This window comes from Jaculus jaculus, chromosome 13, assembly GCF_020740685.1.
Source record: "Jaculus jaculus isolate mJacJac1 chromosome 13, mJacJac1.mat.Y.cur, whole genome shotgun sequence".
Lineage (NCBI taxonomy): Eukaryota > Metazoa > Chordata > Mammalia > Rodentia > Dipodidae > Jaculus > Jaculus jaculus.
The window spans coordinates 28,731,879-28,751,622 of record NC_059114.1 but is presented as its reverse complement, the minus strand read 5'-3'; the positions used below and the strand labels follow the sequence as shown (position 1 = coordinate 28,751,622).

At 41.9% G+C, this 19,744-nt stretch overlaps 1 protein-coding gene across 1 annotated transcript in view; it reads left to right on the top strand.

Moving 5' to 3' along the window:
* The first annotated feature begins 132 nt into the window (after positions 1 to 132).
* Mphosph9 (M-phase phosphoprotein 9) overlaps positions 133 to 19,744 on the top strand; it is a 92,197-nt gene continuing 72,585 nt past the window's right edge. The window contains exons 1-4 of the mRNA XM_045132487.1: positions 133 to 216; positions 13,368 to 13,524; positions 17,348 to 17,437; positions 17,624 to 18,147. Of these exons, the coding sequence (XP_044988422.1) occupies positions 13,468 to 13,524; positions 17,348 to 17,437; positions 17,624 to 18,147 (671 nt within the window). The 5' untranslated portion in view covers positions 133 to 216; positions 13,368 to 13,467. The remainder of the gene's footprint in view (positions 217 to 13,367; positions 13,525 to 17,347; positions 17,438 to 17,623; positions 18,148 to 19,744) is intronic.

Sequence of the window (19,744 nt, the reverse complement as noted above, 5' to 3'; positions counted from 1 at the left end):
TTTGACCTCCGCCCCGCCTCCGGCGACGCCCCTCCCCCTCAGGCGTGAGCTGAGCGCCGGGGTTTTGGGAGGCCGACGTGCCCGCCGCTCGGCTGTCTCCGCCCTCAGAGCGGCCAATCGCCGGCGAGACGCCGGACGCAAGCACGCTCCCTTGAGTTTAACGGTCGCGCGAGGCCGACCGCCGCATCCCGACCTCGGCGGAGGAGCGGCGGCCAGGTAAGCTGTTTTGGCTCGTGGGAAGCTGCCAACTGCGATGGATGTGGGACGAAACATCAAAGACATTTTCTCGGAGGACTCTAGGGTGTGTTGACAGGCTCGTGTGACGGGAAATGACCGACTGGTGTGACGGGAGGTGGGCGCCTCCGAGCCGACAGCACCGGCTGACCTGTGAGAATTCCGCTGGTTGCGTGCGCTTTTTCTAGATTCCGTGCCCTTGAGTGACACCGCGCGGCCCAATCGCTGAGCTGCTCTTGGTGAGGGGCGTGAGGACCTTTTTGCATTTTTTTTTTAACCTGGTGCCTGAGCTTCCTTTGGGAATCACAGTGTCCATGGTTGGTGGGGCTCCCGGTTGTCTTCTAGCCTCAGCGGCAGTGTGGGCTCTCCCTTGCCTTCTCCGTCTCCACTAGCGCCTGGGGTCTGGCTCCAACCGCAGATATTCGAATCCGCCTCTCTGCGCCTCTGCCCAAAGAGCACATCTAGTTAACTTTAAATTACTGAAGCTCCATCATTCGCTCCCTTTCTGCCTGCCCATAGTCTCTTAACAGGTTTATCTTGGATCGATATGGGTCCTCTCTGGCCCCGACCCGGTTCTCCCACCCGGAGAAGCATCATTGAATTTCTGGTGGTTTTCTGTCTGGATCTCCTTCATCCGGGTTACCTCAGCGAGGGAAGTAAAAAAGATGGGATTGCAGATTCACATCCTTAAAGAGCTTGTGGTCATTTGAATCCAGGGGTTTTCGTGGCCAGTTGGAGGGGCAGCCTCTGTCTGTCAACATCCTATTTGTCATTAATGTTGGGCCAGACACGGAGGGAGGGGTGCAATCCATTCAGTTAGGTATGGTTACACTTGGCTTTCTTATGCCTGATGCGTGTTTTTTTTTTTTTTTTTTTTTTTTTTGGCCTGATGCTGCTTTGATGAGCTGATTTGTTTTTAAAATACAAGCCTTAGGAAGGGGAGAATTTAGTGAAATTCGAATGCTGAGTAATTTGGTGGTAATTTCCTGTGTTGCACTCCCTCTTTTTTTTTTTGAGGCAAGGTTTCACTCTAGCCTGGTTGATCTGGAAACCACTCTGTAGCCCAGGCGGGCCTCAAAGTCACCATGATTCTCCCTCAGCCTCCAAAGTGCTGAGCATGTGACACCATGCCCGGCTCTGGGTTTAAATTTTTTTAATTCTTTAGTTTTTGTTTTTTGAGGTAGGGTCTTACTCTAGTCCAGGCTGACCTGGAATTCACTATGTAGTCTCAGGGTGGCCTAGAACCCACAGCAATCTTCCTACCTATGCTTCCCAAATTCTGGGATTAAAGGCATGTGCCACCACACCTGGCTTTTTTTTTTTTAAGTATTTAAAGAATATTTTATTTATTAATTTGAGAGAGAGAGAAAAAGGCAGAGAGAATGGGTGTGCCGGGACCTCCAGCCACTGCAAATGAGCTCCAGATGCATGCACCACCCTGTATATATATGGCTTAGGTGGGATCTGGATAGTTGACATGGGTCCTTAGGCCTTACAGGCAAGGACTTTTAACTGCAAAGCATCTCTCTAGCCCTAAAAAATATTTTTGTATTTTTGTTTGTTTATTTGAGAAAGACAGAAAGAAGACGGGGGGGGGGGCGGGGGGGAGACTGACTGCGCCTGTGCATGCCAGGGCCTCCTGCCATTGCATACAAAAATCCAGACACACGTGCCACTTCATGCATGTGGGTTTATGTGAGTAATGGGGAACCCAGGCTATTAGACATTGTTGTTAACCACCAAGCCATCCTATAGCTCAGTATGGGTTTTCTTTCTTTTTCTTTTCCTTGATTTTTTGAGACAGGATCTCATATATCACAGGTTGGCCTTGAACAGCTTCTTTTTAAAATTTTTATTTCTCTCTCTCTCTCTCTCACAGAACGAGAGAGAGAGAGGAAGAAAGAAGGAAAGAAAGAAAGAAAGAAAGGAAGGAAGGAAGGAAGGAAGGAAGGAAGGAAGGAAGAGACAGAGAGGAATGCCTTCAGTCACTGTAAACAAACTCCAGATGCATTCGCTACCTTGTGCATCTGGTTTACGTGGGTCTTGGAGATCAAACCTGGGTCCTTTGGCTTTGCAGGTAAGCGCCTTAACTGCTAAGCCATCTCTCCAGCCTGCCTTGAACTTCTGATGCTCCTGATTCCACTCCCCCCAATGCTACCACTCCTAGTTTTATGTGATGAGTCTGGACTCAGTTTCATGTGAGCTGTCTAGGAAGGCACTCTATTAGTTGAGCCATATCCCCAGTTTTCCTCCATCGTTTTTAAATACATGAATTCCTCAAGGAGGATGTGTATTTTTTGACTTATGTACCTAAGTTGTCTTTGTATGCTCAGCTTCAGTTAAAATTTTCATTAATTTAGCAAATGTAGTGTATTTTCTAAGAAGTAACACATATGGAGAGCACAGAAGGCTCCATCTTGTAAAATGCATTATGTTAACAGTTTAAATAGATTAAAATTTTTTTTGAGGTAGGGTCTTACTCTAGCCCAGGCTGACCTGGAATTTACAGTGTAGTCTCAGAGTGGCCTCAAATGCACAACAATCCTCCTACTTCGGCCTCCTGAGTGCTGGGATTATAGGAGTGTGGTTCCGTGTCTGGCTGATAGTTAAGTTTTTCTGGTCACTGTATAAGTCAAGCATGTGTTATTGTAAAATTTATTAAATAATGAAGAAGACCTGTGGCCTGTAAGTTTTCTATTTGTTGCATGAGAGAATTATATCTAGAACATTGATTATTAAACACATACAATTCTGAATTATTGGGCTGGAGAGATGGCTCAGCAGTGAAAGGTGCTTGCTTGCAAAGCCCTGTTGGTCCAGGTTTGATTCCCCAGTACTCATGTAAAGTCAGGTATACAAAGTGGCCCATCTGGAGTTCGTTTACAGTGGCAGGAGGCCCTGGCATGCCAATTCTCTCTGTGTCTTTCTCTGCTTGTGAATATAAATAAATAAATAAACAAATTTAAAATTATTACCTGAAAGAGATGATGCTACTTTTACAAATCATCTTCACTATAGATTTTTTTGTTTTGTTTTGTTTTTCAAGGTGGAATCTCACTCTAGTTTAGGCTGACCTGGACTTCACTATGTAGTCTCAGGGTGGCCTCGAACTCACGGCAATCCTACCTCTGCCTCCCGAGGGCTGGGATTAAAGGCGTTCACCACCATGCCTGGCAGATTTTTTTGTTGTTTATTTTTATTTACTTATTTGAGAGCGACAGACAGAGAAAGAGGCAGAGAGAGAGAGCGTGCGCACACGCCAGGGCCTTCAGCCACTGCAAACTCCAGATGCGTACGCCCCCTTGTGCATCTGGCTAACACGGGTGCTGGGGAATCAAGCCTCGAACCAGGGTCCTTAGGCTTCACAGGCAAGCGCTTAACCGCTAAGCCATCTCTCCAGCCCAGATTTTTGTTTTCAAAGATGTTTCATGTCCCATAAAATTCTTCCTTTTTTTGTCAGGCATGGTGGCTCATGCCTATAATTCCAGTGCTCAGGAGGTTGAGGTAGAAGAATCACTAAGTTCAAGGCCAACCTGGGGCTACAAAATAAATTCCAAGTCAATTTGGGCTAGGGTAAGACCATGCTTTTTTAAAAAAATTATTCTTTTTATTGGCAACTTCCATAATTGTAAACAATTTCCCATGGTAATTCCCTCCCTCCTCCCACTTTCCCCTTTGAAACTCCACTCTCCATCATATCCCCTCTCCCTCAATCGGTCTCTCTTTTATTTTGATGTCATGGTCTTTTCCTCCTATTATGATGGTCTTGTGTAGGTAGTGTCAGGCACTGTGAGGTCATGGATATCCAGGCCATTCTGTGTCTGGAGGAGCATGTTGTAGGGAGTCCTACCCTTCCTTTGGCCCTTATATTCTTTCTGCCACCTCTTCCACAATGGACCCTTGGTCTTGGAAGATGTGATAGAGATATTTCAGTGCTGAGCACTCCTCTGTCACTTCTCAACACCATGGTGCCTTCTGAGTCATCCCAGAGGTCACTGCCATCTGAAAAGAGAAGCTTCTTTAACCAAACATAAGAGTAACTTTAATATATAGGTAGGAACATTAAGAAAAGTGCTTACTGGGCATTTTAGTGAGCATAGCATATACATTTAGCCAGACAGTAGCAGACATTACACTCCTAGGGATCATGACTGCCCCTGTTGTAAGTTTTCAGTATCAGGGATGTATTCTTTCCCATGGAGCAGGCCTCCAGTCAAATTAGAGACTGGTTGGTTTCCCCCATAACAGATATGCCACTATTGCACCTGTTGGCTCATTTGCCCAGGCTGGCCAAATATAAGGCTTACAGTGTCCACTGTTGAGTATCTTCACTGGTGATTTCTCGCTCTCCCATTGAACTGCATGCAGCATAGCTTTTTCCAGCTTCTTTTCAGCTGGGCTACATGGAGGAGGATTTTAGCTCAGCTCCAGCAGCAGGATTTCTCAGTGATCTTACAGCCCAAGTATGGGGAGTCTTCAGCAATGGGGTATTACCATCTATTCCTGGTGGGAAACCAAGGGCCTAGGCAATGGCCTGTAATGTTTTGGGGGCATCAGGAACCTCCCTGGCCAACAATTCACTGGAAGGTATCCCACCCCTGGCACTGAAAAATATCTAGTAACAATCTATGGCTTCTGAGTGTTCCATTGTCCAAAGTAGTTTTCCTTATGAGTTATTTATATCCTCTTAGATTTTGATAAGCCTTCTCTCCACCTTTCCTTTACTCAGTCTCTTCCCCTAACCTCAGTTAGTCCTTTTTACTCCCATTAATCTGTTCTTCTATTTACATAGATACAATATCATCCTGTTAAGTCCCCCCTCCCTCCCTTTCTAATTCCCTTTATATCTCTTTTCCAGCTTACTTGCTCTCCTACTGAGTTTTATTCCTACTAACATAGAAGTCCAATCATTTGTAGCTAGGATCTGTATATGAGAGAGTACATTGCCATTTGTCTTTCTGGGCCTGGGTTACCTCACTAAGTATAATACTTTCCAGATCCTTAAGACCCTGCTTTGAAAACAAAAACAAGGGGTTGGAGAGATGGCTTAGCAGATAAGGTGCTTGACTGTGAAGCCTAAAGACAATGGTTGGATTCCTCAGTTCTTATGTAAGCCAGATGTGTCTGAAGTTCATTTACAGTGCCTGGAAACCCTGATGCATCCATTCTGTCTATCTGTCACTTTCTTTTTCAAATAAAATAGTAAAACAACAAAAATATTTCACTCTTTTTCAAATTTATGATTTGTAGTTTTAGTAAAAAAAAAAAAAATACTGTTGGGCTGGAGAGATGGTTTAGCAGTTAAGGCGCTTGCTTGCAAAGCCAAAGGACCTTGGTTCGATTCCTCAGGAACCATGTTACCCAGATACACAACAGGGGTGCATGTGTCTGGAATTCGTTTGCAGTGGCTGGAGGTCCTGGTGTGTTCATATTCTCCCTCTCTCTCTCTCTCTCTTTCCCTCTCCCTAATAAATAAACAAACATAATTTAAAAAATACTGTTAATTCCAAAAGTTTTCATTATCTCAAAATGAAAACTTAACCCATTGTAGTCACTGCCTTACTCTCCTTCCTGTAGCATCTGGCAGACAATGTTCATTCTGTCTCTGTGGATGCCTGTTGTAGACATTTTATAAATTTTATAAATACAGTATATGGTCTTTTGTGACTGGAATATTTCATTATATACATGTACCAAGTTGCTTTATTCATCCATCCATGCATGGAATATTTGGGCTTCTACATTTTAGCCATTATGAATAATGTTACTATTATTTGTTTATTGTAGTTTCAGGCTGGCTTCAAATTCACAGCAGTCCTTTTACCTCTGACTCTTGAGTGCTGACATTAAAGGTGTGCACCACCACGCCTGACTAATATTGCTATTCTTTTTTTTTTAATGTATACACACGTATTTATTTGTGAGAGAAAGAGGCAGATAGGCAATGGATGTGCCGGTGCCTCCAGCCACTGCAAACAAACTTCAGATGCATGCTCTGCCTTGTACATCTGGTTTATGTGGGTCCTCGGTAATGGAACCTGGGTCCTTAGGCTTTGCAGCAAGTGCCTTAACTGCTAAGCCACCTCTCCATCCCAATTTTGCTATCCTTAATGTAGCTTTATATGAAAGAAGGGTTCCAAAGTCCTGAAAAAATAGTTGCGAAGTTTAGTGGCTTAAAATAGTAATTTTTCCCCATTCACTTTCAGACTTTCTTGGAAGCTTAGCATATTTCACAGTCTGAATGTTAGCAACTGAAAATGCTGATAAATGATGAAGCGTCAGAAGATGACTCCGATTCAGTTTCCTCAAATAGTGAAAGGTTGTATGTTTTCAAATTAGAGAGCATAAGAATTTCTGTGCTATATGGAGCAATTTGACTTGGTGAAAATTTTACACAAAACTTCATCTTGGCGCTGGGCGGGGTGGCACACACCTTTAATCTCACACTCAAGAGGCAGAGGTAGGAGAATCACCATTAGTTCAAGGCCAGCCTGAGACTACATAGTGAATTCCAGGCCATCTTGGGCTAGAGTGAGACCCTACCTCAAAACAAAATACCCACACACAAAAATAAACAAACAAACAAACAAGCTGGAATGCAGGCACCACTTTGTGCATCTAGCTTTACTTGGGGAATCAAACCCAGGTCATTAGTTATTGCAGGCAAGTACCTTAACTGCTGAGTTATCGCTCCAGCCAAACTTTATTTTATTATTAGTTTTGTTTTTCAACATAAGATCTCACTCTTGCTCAGGCTGACCTAGAATTCACTATGTAGTCTCAGGGTGGCCTCGAACTCACAGCCATCCTCCTACCTCTGTCTCCTTAGTGCTGAGATTAAAGGCGTGCACCACATGCCTGGCTTGGATCAGCTACTTTTTAAAATTACATATAGAGGGATGGAGGGGTGGCTTATTGGTTAAGGCATTTGCCTGCGAAGCCAAAGGACCCAGGTTCGATTCCCCAGGACCCATGTAAGCCAGATGCGCAAGGTGGTGCATGCGTCTGGAATTCGTTTGCAGTGGCTGAAGGCCCTGGTATGCCCATTCTTTCTCTCTACCTACCTCTGTATTCTCTGTCTCTCTCAAATAAATTAAATAAATTAATTTAAAAATAACACAGACACACACACACACACACATATTGGTTTTTTGAGGTAGTGTCTCTCTCTAGCCTAGGCTGATCTGGAATTTACTATGTAGTCTCAGGCTGGCCTTGAACTCACAGCAATCCTCCTACATTGGCCTCCCAAACTTTAGTATTAAAGGCACATACTACCATGCCCAGCTTAAAAAATATTTTTATTTGCTAGCAAAGAGAGGAAGACAGAGAGAATGAGTATGCCAGGGCCTCCAGCTGCTGCAAATTAACTCACTTTGTGCATCCAGGAATTAAACCTGGGTCATTAGGCTTTGCAGGGAAGTGTCTTAATCACTGAGCCATATTTCTCCACAGTGATTTTTGTTTTTTTGTTTTTGGGAGACAAAGTCTCTCCTTGGTTGGTCTGGAACTCATCATGTATAGTCCAGGCCTCAGCCTCCTTAGTACCAGAATTACATGTATGAACCGTCTACCTAGCTTAATTCTGTTTAAAGGTATAAATATTGTTTTATATTGTGGTAGCATCTCACCAATCTCAGAAGTAGTCATTGAAGTTGAATATTAGGACCTTAGCTAAAAATAGACCCTGGCTTGGCAAAATAAGCTGTATGTATGTATGTATGTGTGTACACATATATATATATTTTTAACCTGAGTCTCACTATACATCACTGGGTGGCCTGGAACTTGCTGTGTAGACCAGGCTGGTTTGGAACTTGCAGCAACTTCCAGCCTTTGCCTCTCAAGTGTGGGGACTATGGGAATCTGCCACCATAGTTGGCTGATTATTTATTATTTAAAATTTTCTTTTGCCAGGTGTGGTAGTGCGTACCTTTAATCACAGCACTTGGGAGGCAGATGTAGGTGGATTGCTGTGAGTTCGAGGCCAGCCTGAGACTACATAGTGAATTCCAGGTCAGCCTGAGCTAGAGTGAGACTTTACCTCAAAAAAAAAATTTTTTTTTTTTTTTTTTGGCTGGGTATGGTGGTGCATGTCTTTAATCCCAGCACTCGGGAGGCAGAGGTAGGAGGATTGCTCTGAGTTTGATGCCATCCTGAGACTAGATAGTGAATTCCAGGTCAGCCTGGGCTACAGCAAGACCCTGCCTCGAAAAAACAAAAAACAAAATATTATTTGTTTATTTATATATTTGTAAGCAGAGAGGAGAGAAAGTGAAAGAGGGAATAAAAAAACATGCTCTAGGTAGGGCCTCTTTCCCTGAACTCCAGATGCATATGCCACTTCATACATCTGGCTTTATGTGGGTACCAGGGAATCAAACTCAGGCAGGCAGGCTTGACAAGAAAATGCCTTTGACCCCTGCGGCCATCTGTCTCCCCAGCCCTATTTATTTATTTTGGTCTTGAAAATATAACTCAGGGTATTCTGCATGCCAAGCAGGTGCTATACCACTTGAGTCCCCAGCCCATTTGATTAATTAAAAAATTAATTTTATTGGGCTGGAGAGATGGCTTAGTGGTTAAGCGCTCGCCTGTGAAGCCTAAGGACCCCGGTTCGAGGCTCGGTTCCCCAGGTCCCATGTTAGCCAGATGCACAAGGGGGCGCACGCGTCTGGAGTTCGTTTGCAGAGGCTGGAAGCCCTGGCGCGCCCATTCTCTCTCTCTCTCCCTCTATCTGTCTTTCTCTCTGTGTCTGTCGCTCTCAAATAAATAAAAAATTTTTAAAAATTAATTTTATTTACTTACTTTGAGAGAGAGGGAAAAGCAGATAAATTTGGTGCACCATGGCCTCTAGCTACTGCAAATAAGCTCCAGAATCATGTGCCACTTTGTGCATCTGGTTTGAACCTAGGTCCTTAGGCTTAACAGGCAAGCACCTTAACCATTAAGTATCTCTCCACTCCCCATTTGATTGTTTTTACTCAAAGCCTGCTTTCTTTCTCTCCCTCTGTCTGTCTTTCTCTCTGTGTCTGTCACTCTCAAATAAATAAATAAAAAATGAGCAACAACAAAAAAAATAAAGTAGGCTGTTGTTATAGCTCAGGCTGGCCTGGAATTCACTGTGTAGTTTCAGGCTACCCTTAAACTCACAGTGATCCTCCTATCTCAATCTCCTGAGTGCTGGGATTAAAAGTGTGTGCCACCATGCCTAGCCTACTTTCATTTATTTACTTATTTATTTGAGAGAGAGAAAGAGGCAGAGAGAGAGAGAGAGAGGGAGAAGGAGAGAATGGGCGCACCAGGGCTCTAGCCACTACAAACGAACTCTAGATACTTTCGTCCCCTTGTGCATCTGGCTTATGTGGGTCCTGGAGAATTGAACTGGGATCCTTTGGCTTTGTAGGCAAACGCCTTAACCACTAAGCCATCTCTCCAGCCCATACTTTCAATTTTTTAAAAAATTATTTTTGCTGGTTGTGGTGACACACCTTTAATCCCAGAACTCGGGAGGCAGAGGTAGGAGAATTACTGTGAGTTCGAGGCTACTCTGAGACTTCTTAGTGAATTCCAGGTCAGTCTGAGCTAGAGTGAGACCCTATGTCAAAAAAAAAAAAAAAAAAATTTATTTGAGAGAGAAAAAGAGGCAGATAGAGAAAAAGAGTGAAGGGGAATGCCAGGGCCTCTAGCCATTGCAAATGAACTCCAGATGCATGCTCCACCTTATGCATCTGGCTTGTGTGGGTACTGGAGAATCAAACTTATTCCTTAGGCACCATTATGCCATCTATCCAGCCCCTACTCTCATTTAAAAAAAAAACAAAAACAGTTATTTATTTGAGAGAAAGAAAGAGAATAGGCATGCTAGGGCCTCCAAACTAGATAAACAAACTCCCCAGATGTCTGTGCCACCTTGCACATCAGGCTTATATGGGTACTGGGGAATCAAACCTGGGTCCTTAGCCTTCACAGACAAGTGCCTTACCCACTAAGCCATCTCTCTAGCCTCCCTCCCCCCACTTTTTCTTTTCTTTTTTTTTTTTGAGGTAGGGTTTCACTCTAGTCCAAGCTGACCTGGAATTCACTATGTAGTCTCAGGGTGGCCTCGAACTCAAGTGATCATGCTACCTCTGTCTCCAAGTGAAAGACGTGCACCACCACACCTGGCACCTACTCTCAATTTAATAATTTGAAAATTTGATTTCTGGTTTTAAAGTTTAAAAATTAATGTTTATTTATTTTTATTTTTTGTTTTTCGAGGTACAGTCTCACTCTAGCCCAGGCTGACTGGGATTCACTATGGAGTCTCAGGGTGGCCTCGAACTCACAGCTATCCTCCTACCTCTGCCTCCCGAGTGCTGGGATTAAAGGCGTGCGCCACCATGCTCGGCTTTAATGTTTATTTATTTGAGAGAGAGCAACAGAGACAGGAGAGAGAACAGACATGCCAGGGCCTTTAGCCACTGCAAATGAATTCCAGATACATGCACTACCTTGTGCATCTCTACTGGGGAATCAAACCTGGGTCCCATGGTTTTGCTGGCAAGCACCATCTCTCCAGTCCTAAATTAGTTACTTATTTGCTTGTTTTTGTTCCAGTTTTAGTATATGTGCTGTTCAAGTGATCACTATTTTTTTTTAACTATTATTTTTTTGAGAGAGAAAGAGGCAGAGAGAGAATAGACCTGCCAGGGCCTTTCAGCTGCTGTGAACAAACTCCAGATGTGTGCACCACTTTGTGGGCATATGTGGCATTGCATGCTTGTGTCACTGTTGCATCTGGAGGATTTGAACAGGACTTCTTAGGCTTTGCAGGCAAGCACCTTAACCACTAAGCCATCTCTCCAGCCATGTTTTTATTTTATTTTTTATTTTTTGAGGTAGGGCCTCTTTTTATCCCAGGCTGACCTCGAACTCACTCTGCAGCCCCAGGCAAGCCATAAACTCCCAGTGATCCTTCTGTTCAGCCTCCAAAGTGCTCAGAGTAAAGGTGTGTACATAAATAAATAAATAAAAATATTAAAAAATTGTTCATGTGAGGTGTGGTGGCCCATGTCTTTAATTCCAGCCCTAAGAGGGCTGAAGTAGGAGGATTGCTTGCTGTGAGTTTGAGATCAGCCTGGAGCTACAAAGTTCCAGCAGCCTGGGCTAGAGTGAGACCCTACCTCAAAAAAAAAAAAAAAAAAATTGTTCACCAGGCATGGTGGTGCACACCTTTAATCCTAGCACTCAGGAGGCAGAGGTAGGTGGGTTGCTATGAATTCAAGGCCAGCCTGTGACTACATAGTGAATTACAGGTCAGCCTGGGCTAGAGTGAGGCCCTACTTTTTTTTCTTTTATTTATTTTTTTAATTGACAACGTCCATGATTGTAAACAAAATCCCATAGTAATTACCTCCCTGGATTCTTTTTCCCATTTAAATTAATTAATTTTTTTTTGAGAGCGAGAAAGAGAAATGGTGTTCCAAGGCCTTAGCCACTGAATTGAACCCCAGATGCTTGTGCCACCTAGTGGGCATACATGACCTTGCACTTGCCTCACCTTTGTGTGTCTGCTTTACATGGGATCTGGAGAGTCGAACATGGATCCTTAGGCTTTGCGGGCAAGCACCTTAACCACTAAGCCATCTCTCCAGCCCTTATTTTACTTTTTGCAGTTTTTTTTCAAAGTAAGGTCTCATGGCTTAGTGGTTAAGGTGCTTGTCCGCAAAGCCAAAAGACCCAGTTTGATTCCCCAGGATCCATGTAAGCCAGATACACAAGGGGGCACATGCGTCTGGAGTTTACAGCAGCTGGAGGCCATAACATATCCATTCTATGTGCCTTTCTCTCTCTCTCTCTCTCTCTCTCTCAAATAAATAAATAAGTTTAAATTTTCCTTTATAGTTTTATGAAGTTTTCATTGCTTTTAGTTTTTTATTGTTGTTTTTCTGAGGTAGGGTCTCATTTTAGCACAGGCTATCTTGGAAGTTACTCTGTGGTCTCAGTCTAGCCTCAAACTCACAGCGATACTCCTACCTCTGTCTTGCAAGTGCTGGGATTAAAGCTATCATGCCTGGCAGGTAGTAGTTTTATTTCTTTAACTTTTTTTTTTTTTTTAGTTTTTTTGAGGTAGTGCCTCTCTCTAGCCCAGGCTGACCTGGATACCTCACTGTGTAGTCTCAGTGATTCTCCTACCTAGTCTCATTCTCAATGTGATTCTCCTTTTTCAAGTTTTGGAATTAAATGCGTGTTCTCCCCCCCCCCCCCGCCAAAAATAGCGTGCCCAGCTATTGTTTTCATTAGCATCCTCATTTTTACATTTGTTTGTATATATGTGTTTGTGTGTATGAGAGAGATCAGGGTACAAAAGTAAATAAAATGACTAGATTTTAAATACACTTAATGCCTTTTTTCGTTCTTGAGGTAGGGTCTTGCTCTAGCCCAGGCGCTGACCTGGAATTAACTATGGAGTCTCAGGGTGGCCTCAAACTCATGGCAATCCTCTTACCACAGTCTTCCAAGTGCTGGGATTAAAGGCATGCACCACCATGCCCAGCTTCAATGCCCTGTTTTATACTTTGTGTGTTTATATCTGAAAGAAATCCAGGTCTTCTGGAAAGAATGTGTTACTTTCCATGCTCAGAAGGCTAAATTAGTCCTAGACATTTGGTACTAATTTGCTTAGCATAACTTTTATTCACAACTGTGTAATGGCAGGCATCAGTTTATCAGACCAAATTAGAGGATCCAGTTAACAAGATTTGAGTGTAAATCTGGGCAATGGAAAAAGAATCTTCAACACACAAAGAAGGGCTGTTTTTAAAGTGGGCCAAAAAGCTTCTGTGGAATCATTCAGATCAGAGAAGCTGGACACTTGTTTCTCATGAACTTATTTTTTGCTGATTCTTTGGAGCATTCTCCCTTCTGGGGAAAGTCTTCCTTCTGTTGTGTTCATAAAGAAATAGTGTGCCTTGTTATCTTACTGCTGTTTTCCCTTTGTGGACAAATTTGTGATCAGATTTTCAAATAAGGTGCCATTAGAAGGATTAAGTATCAATGCATTTGTATTGCTTGGCTAAATCTTAAACTGCTGAATTATTCAACACTTTGGTAGAATGAGGAAACCATCTGAATTATTTATGTTTCAACAGAAGCAGTCTCCACCTTAGTATAAACGGTGGGGTATCCTCTTTCTCAGGGAAGACTGGACCATCTGTCATTCAACGTACAATTGAAGTCCTAACCTCTTTAATGCAAGAGCTACAGAACAGTGGACAGACTGACTCAGAACTTTGGAAAAACTGTGAGGTATTTTGTTTTGTTTTACTTTTGGACTTTGAAAATGAACTATATTTCAATGTACGTCTACTGAACGCTCACTTGTTAGAAATTTATGTCCAGGAGAACATGGAGCTTAACTTAATGCTAAAGGAAAATGGCCAAGAATATTAACTGGGGAATGATAATGAATGCACATGAAAAAAGGTGATCAAAAGTAGTTTTAACAATACGTTAGTAATGGGACATTAAATGTGAACTAAACTGTCTTTGTTCAGAGAACTGAGAACCCTCAAATTGTTACTAATCATAATATTCTAAGTAACTTCTGGAGTTGTCCTCATTTTGGAATAACTAAGTCTTTGTTGAAATATGTTGAGTGTTCTAATGATAAATTAAGGCTTCTGTTTAGAACCTTATCACATTTCTGTTACACATTGTGTTACATGGCTTTCAGGTAAGTGATTCTTTGGTCCAGTTGTGATATTAAAATGTAATAGTTGGGATCAGTGATGTGTATGCAGAAATCCCTGGGTTCTTACCTGGTACTGAAAAAGATGGAAAACCAAACAACAGTTTAAAAGATACTTATCTATAAATTTTGTTTGATAGAATGCTTAAAATAGACCTTTTTCTATTTTTGAAGATAGGTTGGAGGTGGTAATACTTTACAGAAGTATATAAAACATGATCATTAAAGTCTTAGCAGATTTCATTTTAAACATTAACTATATTTTTAGAACCATAGTATTGTTTTCTTTTTCTGAATATAGAGATGGATGAAAGATTCCTTGTTTAACAATCACTAGCAGCCTCCCCAAGATTGATCTCCTTAATGATATATATTAAAAATGACTACTACTACAGACTGAGAAGTTAGTTTAAAAATTATTTATTATTACTATTACTGTTTCTGGTTTTTTGACGTAGGGTCTCTGACCTGGAATTCACTATATAGTCTCAGGCTGGCCTTGAACTCAAGGGTGATCCTCCTACCTCTGCCTCCTGTGTGCTGGGATTAAAGGTGTGCCTCACCACAACCGGCTTATTTATTTTAATTTTAATTTATTTATTTGAGAGAGAGAGAGAGAGAGAGGGAGAAGGAGAAAGAGGCAGATAGAGAATGGGTATTCAAGGCCTCTAGCCACTGCAAATGAACTCCAAATGCATGTGCCCCCTTGTGCATCTGGCTTATGTGGGTCCTGGGGAGTTGAACCTGGGTCCTTTGGTTTTACAGCAAATGCCTTAACGATTAAGCCATCTCTCCAGCCCTTGTTTATTTATTTTTGAGAGAGAGAATGAATGAATATGAACATGCCAAGCTCTCTAACCATTGCAAACAAACTCCAGACACATGTGCCACCATGTACATCTGCTTTATGTGGGTACTGGGGAATCAAACCTGGGTCTTTAGGCTTTGAAGGCAAGTGCCTTAATTACTAAGCCATATCTCCAGCCTGAAATTGAAAATTTTGGTTTTTGATGTTTTTCTCCCTCCCTCTGGCCCTTCCTCCCTTTCTTTTCTTTTTCTTTTTCTTTTTTTTGATTTTTTTGAGGTAGGGTCTCGTTCTAGCCCAGGCTGACCTGGAATTCACTATATAGTCTCCGGCTGGCCTCAAACTCACAGCAGTCTTCCTACCTTTGCCTCCCAAGTGCTGGGATTAAAGGCATGTGCCACCACACCCCACTTTCTTTATTTCTTTGAGACAGGATCTTACTCTAGCCCAGGCTTACCTGGAATTCACTCTGTAGCTCAGGCTCATCTTGAACTCATGGCAAGCCCTCTCTCTCAGCCTCCCAAGTGCTAAGATTAATGGTATGTGCTACCATGCCTGGCTGTTGTTGTTTTTAAAAGCTTATTTGTTTGCGTGTATAGGTGCACCAGGTTGTTTTGCTACTCTAGAGACATGTATCCTTTGTATCTGGATTTACGTAGATGCTAGGGAATTGAACCCAAGCCAGCAAATTTTGCAAGTCATTTCGCCAGACCTGTTTTTTACATTTTCAATGTGTATTTTTTTAAGTTGTGTTAAATATTATTTATTTATTTATTTGAGAGAGAGAGAGAAAGAGGCAGAGCGAGGGAGATTGAGAATGGGCGTGCCAGGGCCTCCAGCCACTGAAAACAAACTCCAGACGCATGTGTCCCTTGTGCATCTGGCTTCTGTGGGTCCTGGGGAATCGAACCAAGGTCCTTTGGCTTTGCAGGCAAATGCCTTAACCACTAAGCCATCTCTCCAGCCCTATTTTCAATATTTTTATTTGTGAGGAGAAAGAGATAGAAAACAAGCTAAGGCCTTCTGCTGCTACAAATGAACTCCAGACATATGTGTCAGTTTGTGTTTCTGTCTTTATGTCTATACTAGGGAAACGAACCAGGCCATTAGGCTTTGCAAGCAAATGCCTTAAAAACGGAATCATCTCTCCAGCCTTAAAAAATACAATTTTATGGCTAGATGTGGTAGTGCATGCCTTTAATCCCAGCACTTGGGAGGCAGAGGTAGAAGGATCGCCATGAGTTTGAAGCCAGCCTGAGACTACATAGTAAATTCCAGGTCAGCCTAGACTACAGTGAAACCCTACCTAAAAAAAAAAAAAAGAATTTTATGGTCCAGGGATGTAGTTTATAGTGGTACAGTGTATACTTAGCATTCATGAGGCCCTGGGTTCTAATTCCAACATCTGAGTTAGAGGAGAAAGGAACATTTTATTAACTATGTTTCCTAATGTATCTATTCAGTAGCTTCTGACACTTGAATTAACATGTTTTAAGACAAATAAACAATCACCCTATCTAGTTTAATTTCAGACAAATTTGAATTTAGCTACGAATTGTTACCTTAAAACTTTGAAGCAACATCTTAAGTCAGAAACAGTATATTCATGAATTTATAGGTTTTAAAAAATGATTTGGTCTGGGATTGTGGATATCCTTCCTAAAGATTTTGTTGCATCCAGGCTGTGTGATCTGAGCTTTGGGAATTTCATTGATCTCTCAGTTTCTCTCTTGTGCAGAGGTCCACAGGAAAAGTCCAGAGATGTGAGGAGTCTGGGGCTACAGTTTTTTTTTTTTTTTTCCAAGGTAGGTTCTCACTCTCTAGCCCAGGCTGACCTGGAACTCACTGTGTAGTCTCAGGCTGGCCTTGAACTCACGGCGATCCTCTTCTACCTCTGCCTCCCAAGTGCTGGGATTAAAGGTGTGCACTACCACACTCAACCAATGGCTACAGTTTTATAAGCCAGAATGCTAACTTGCTTCTTCCACTTCTTAACAGTTGGCTCTGTTTCTTTCTGTCCTTTTTTCCACACCCATCAGTGGATATAACAAATTATTCCTTTTTTTGTTTGTTTGTTTTTTTTGAGGTAGGGTCTCACTCTAGTTCACACTGACCAGGAATTCCCCTGTGTAGTCTCAGGGTGTCCTCTAACTCATGGTGATCCTCCTACCTCTGCCTCCCAAGTGCTGGGATTAAGGGCATGTGCCACCACGCCCAACTCTTTTATTATATTTAGTAAAAATTGACTACCTCAGTTTGTTAGCTTAGACATGTAATTATTGAAGTCACTCAATATATTTGACAAAATATGAAGTACAGTTCCTAGTCATTTCAGTAAATTTCTTGAGTCATGCATCTGGAGTTCATTTGCAGTGGCTAGAGGCTCTGGCATGCTCATTCTCTCCCCCACCCTCTCTCTGCCTCTGTCTCTCTCAAATAAATAATATATATTTTTTTAAAGTTAAAAAGTTTTAAAGTAAAAAACAAAATGAAAATGTGAAAGGATGATGTTTTTCACTGGAGGAATTTTTCACTTGGAATATTAAGTTAACGTTTTTAATTTTGTACTTTAACAGACCAGGTGGTTACAGTTGTTCAATTTGGTAGAAAAACAATGCCAAGAACAGATAGTTGCCCAGCAGGAACAATTCCACAACCAGATTCAAGTGAGTTGTCATTTATATTGATGTTTATATTGATAAGATTTGTATAAAAAGCAATTTGTATATCAATTTTACTTATAAACCAATAATAACAGAGCATGCTTTAACATATTTTGAAACAATTTCATAATTATATGAAAATGTGATGCTTTTATATTTTCTTATCTAAATCTATAACTTTGTTCTCAGCGTATACAGGAGGAGATACGAAATTTAATCAAGCTACAGATCAGTAATGCTTCTTGGGTTTCCTACAATAGAAGTTCTCCAAGCAAACAATTATCTTCTGAAAGTCAAATGGGCTTTTTTTCTGAAACTAGTGAAAGAAATGAATCTATTGTTAGTTATCCAGAGTCTAAGGAACCTGAGATGCAGCCAGAAACCTCCACATCACAACCAGACTGCAGTGTAGATGACAGCTCAGTGAGCAGTGGGTATGGCACCTTCTGTGTCTCAGAATTAAATGCCTCTAGTGCTAAAGATCCTGCAAAGCTTATGGAGCACACAGATGTTTCCAATGGGCAGCGCATGCTGTCTGTGATCCATACAGATTCACCTGCAGATGATGGAGGGACCAGGAGTTTTTTCACACAGACCCCTGAAGCATTTGGTACATCTTTAAAGGAAGATGTTTCCATCTCTCCTGGTGAATTTGAACGTATTTTTCTTGGTGAAAACAAGATTTTTGAAGTATACAGTGGAAAATCAAATAGGTAAGTAGAATTTCTCTGTATTACATTTAGAATTTAGAAAATTTCTTTTTAGCTGGTCTGCAATAGAATGAGACATATTTGAACATCTATCAGTTTACTATTAAAATCAGAGTCTTGGTTGCATGTGGAGAATTGAAATTAACAAAAAATTATACATCTGAATTTCTATTAAACTCTTATTAAAAAGTAGCAGACTTTGCCAGAAAAATATCTTTTTTTAAAAAAAAATTTATTTATTTATTTGAGAGCGACAGACACAGAGAGAAAGACAGATACAGGGAGAGAGAGAAAATGGGCGCGCCAGGGCTTCCAGCCTCTGCAAACGAACTCCAGACATGTGCGCCCCCTTGTGCATCTGGCTAACATGGGACCTAGGGAACCGAGCCTCGAACTGGGGTCCTTAGGCTTCACAGGCAAGCGCTTAACTGCTAAGCCATCTCTCCAGCCCCAGAAAAATATCTTTTATATAAATATTTTGTTTTTTCAAGGGTAGGGTCTTGCTATAGAAAATACCTTTTATATTTTACAATCATTAAAAACTTGTAAAAAGAGTGCAGGAGTGTTAGTAGAGGAATTTTTCTTTTCTTTCTTTCTTTTTTGGCTTTTTGAGGTGGGGTCTCACTGGCTAGAGTTCATTGTGTAGTCTTAGGGTGGCCGTTTTTTGGCGGGGGGAGGTAGGGTCTCACTCTAGTTCAGGCTGACTTGGAAGTCACTATGTAGTCTCAGGGTGGCCTCAAACTCATGGCAATCCTCCTACCTCAGCCTCCTTAGTGCTGGGATAAAGGTGTGGGCCACCACGCCTGGCTGGAATTTTTCTTTTTCTTTTTGGTTTTTCAAGGTAGGGTCTCATTCTAGCCCAGGCTGACCTGGAATTCACTGTATTGTCAGGGTTGCCTTGGACTTATGGCAATCCTTCTACCTCTGCCTCCCAAGTGCTGGGATTAAAGGCGTGTGCCACCACGTCCAGCTGCATTTTTCTTAAAAAAATTTTTTTAAATCTGTTTATAAACATGTGTGTGTGTCTGTGTGTGTGTGTATGTATGGGTACACTAGGGACTCTTGCCTCTGCAAACAAACATCAGCTACTTATGCCACTTTTTGTATCTGGTTTTTGTGGGTGGCTTGGGAATTGAACCTGAGCAGGCAGGCTTTAAGTGCCTTTAACCACTGAGCCATCTTCCCAGCCATCTCTCTTCTTTTCAAAATATTTTACAAGGCAGCTGCTTTAACCATCTAAGCAATGGACCAATTTCAAAATGTTTTATTTATACATACACGCATGTCTCTGTGTGTGTATGTGCTTGCCACTGAAAACAAGACACTTGCACCACTTTTTTGGATTGGAGGGGGTTTCAAGCAAAGTTTCACTCGCGCTCAGGCTGACCCAGAACACTCTATAGTACCAGGCCCACCTTGAACTCACAGTGATCCTTCTACCTCTACCTTCCGAGTACTGGGATTAAAGGCGTGAGTACCACACCCAGCCCTTAAAAAATTTTTTTTTCTTTATTTATTTGCAAGGAAAGGGAGAGAGAACGAGAAAGAAAAAGAGAGAAAGAGTGTATATAGGTGTGCCAGGGACCTCCTCCCACTGCTT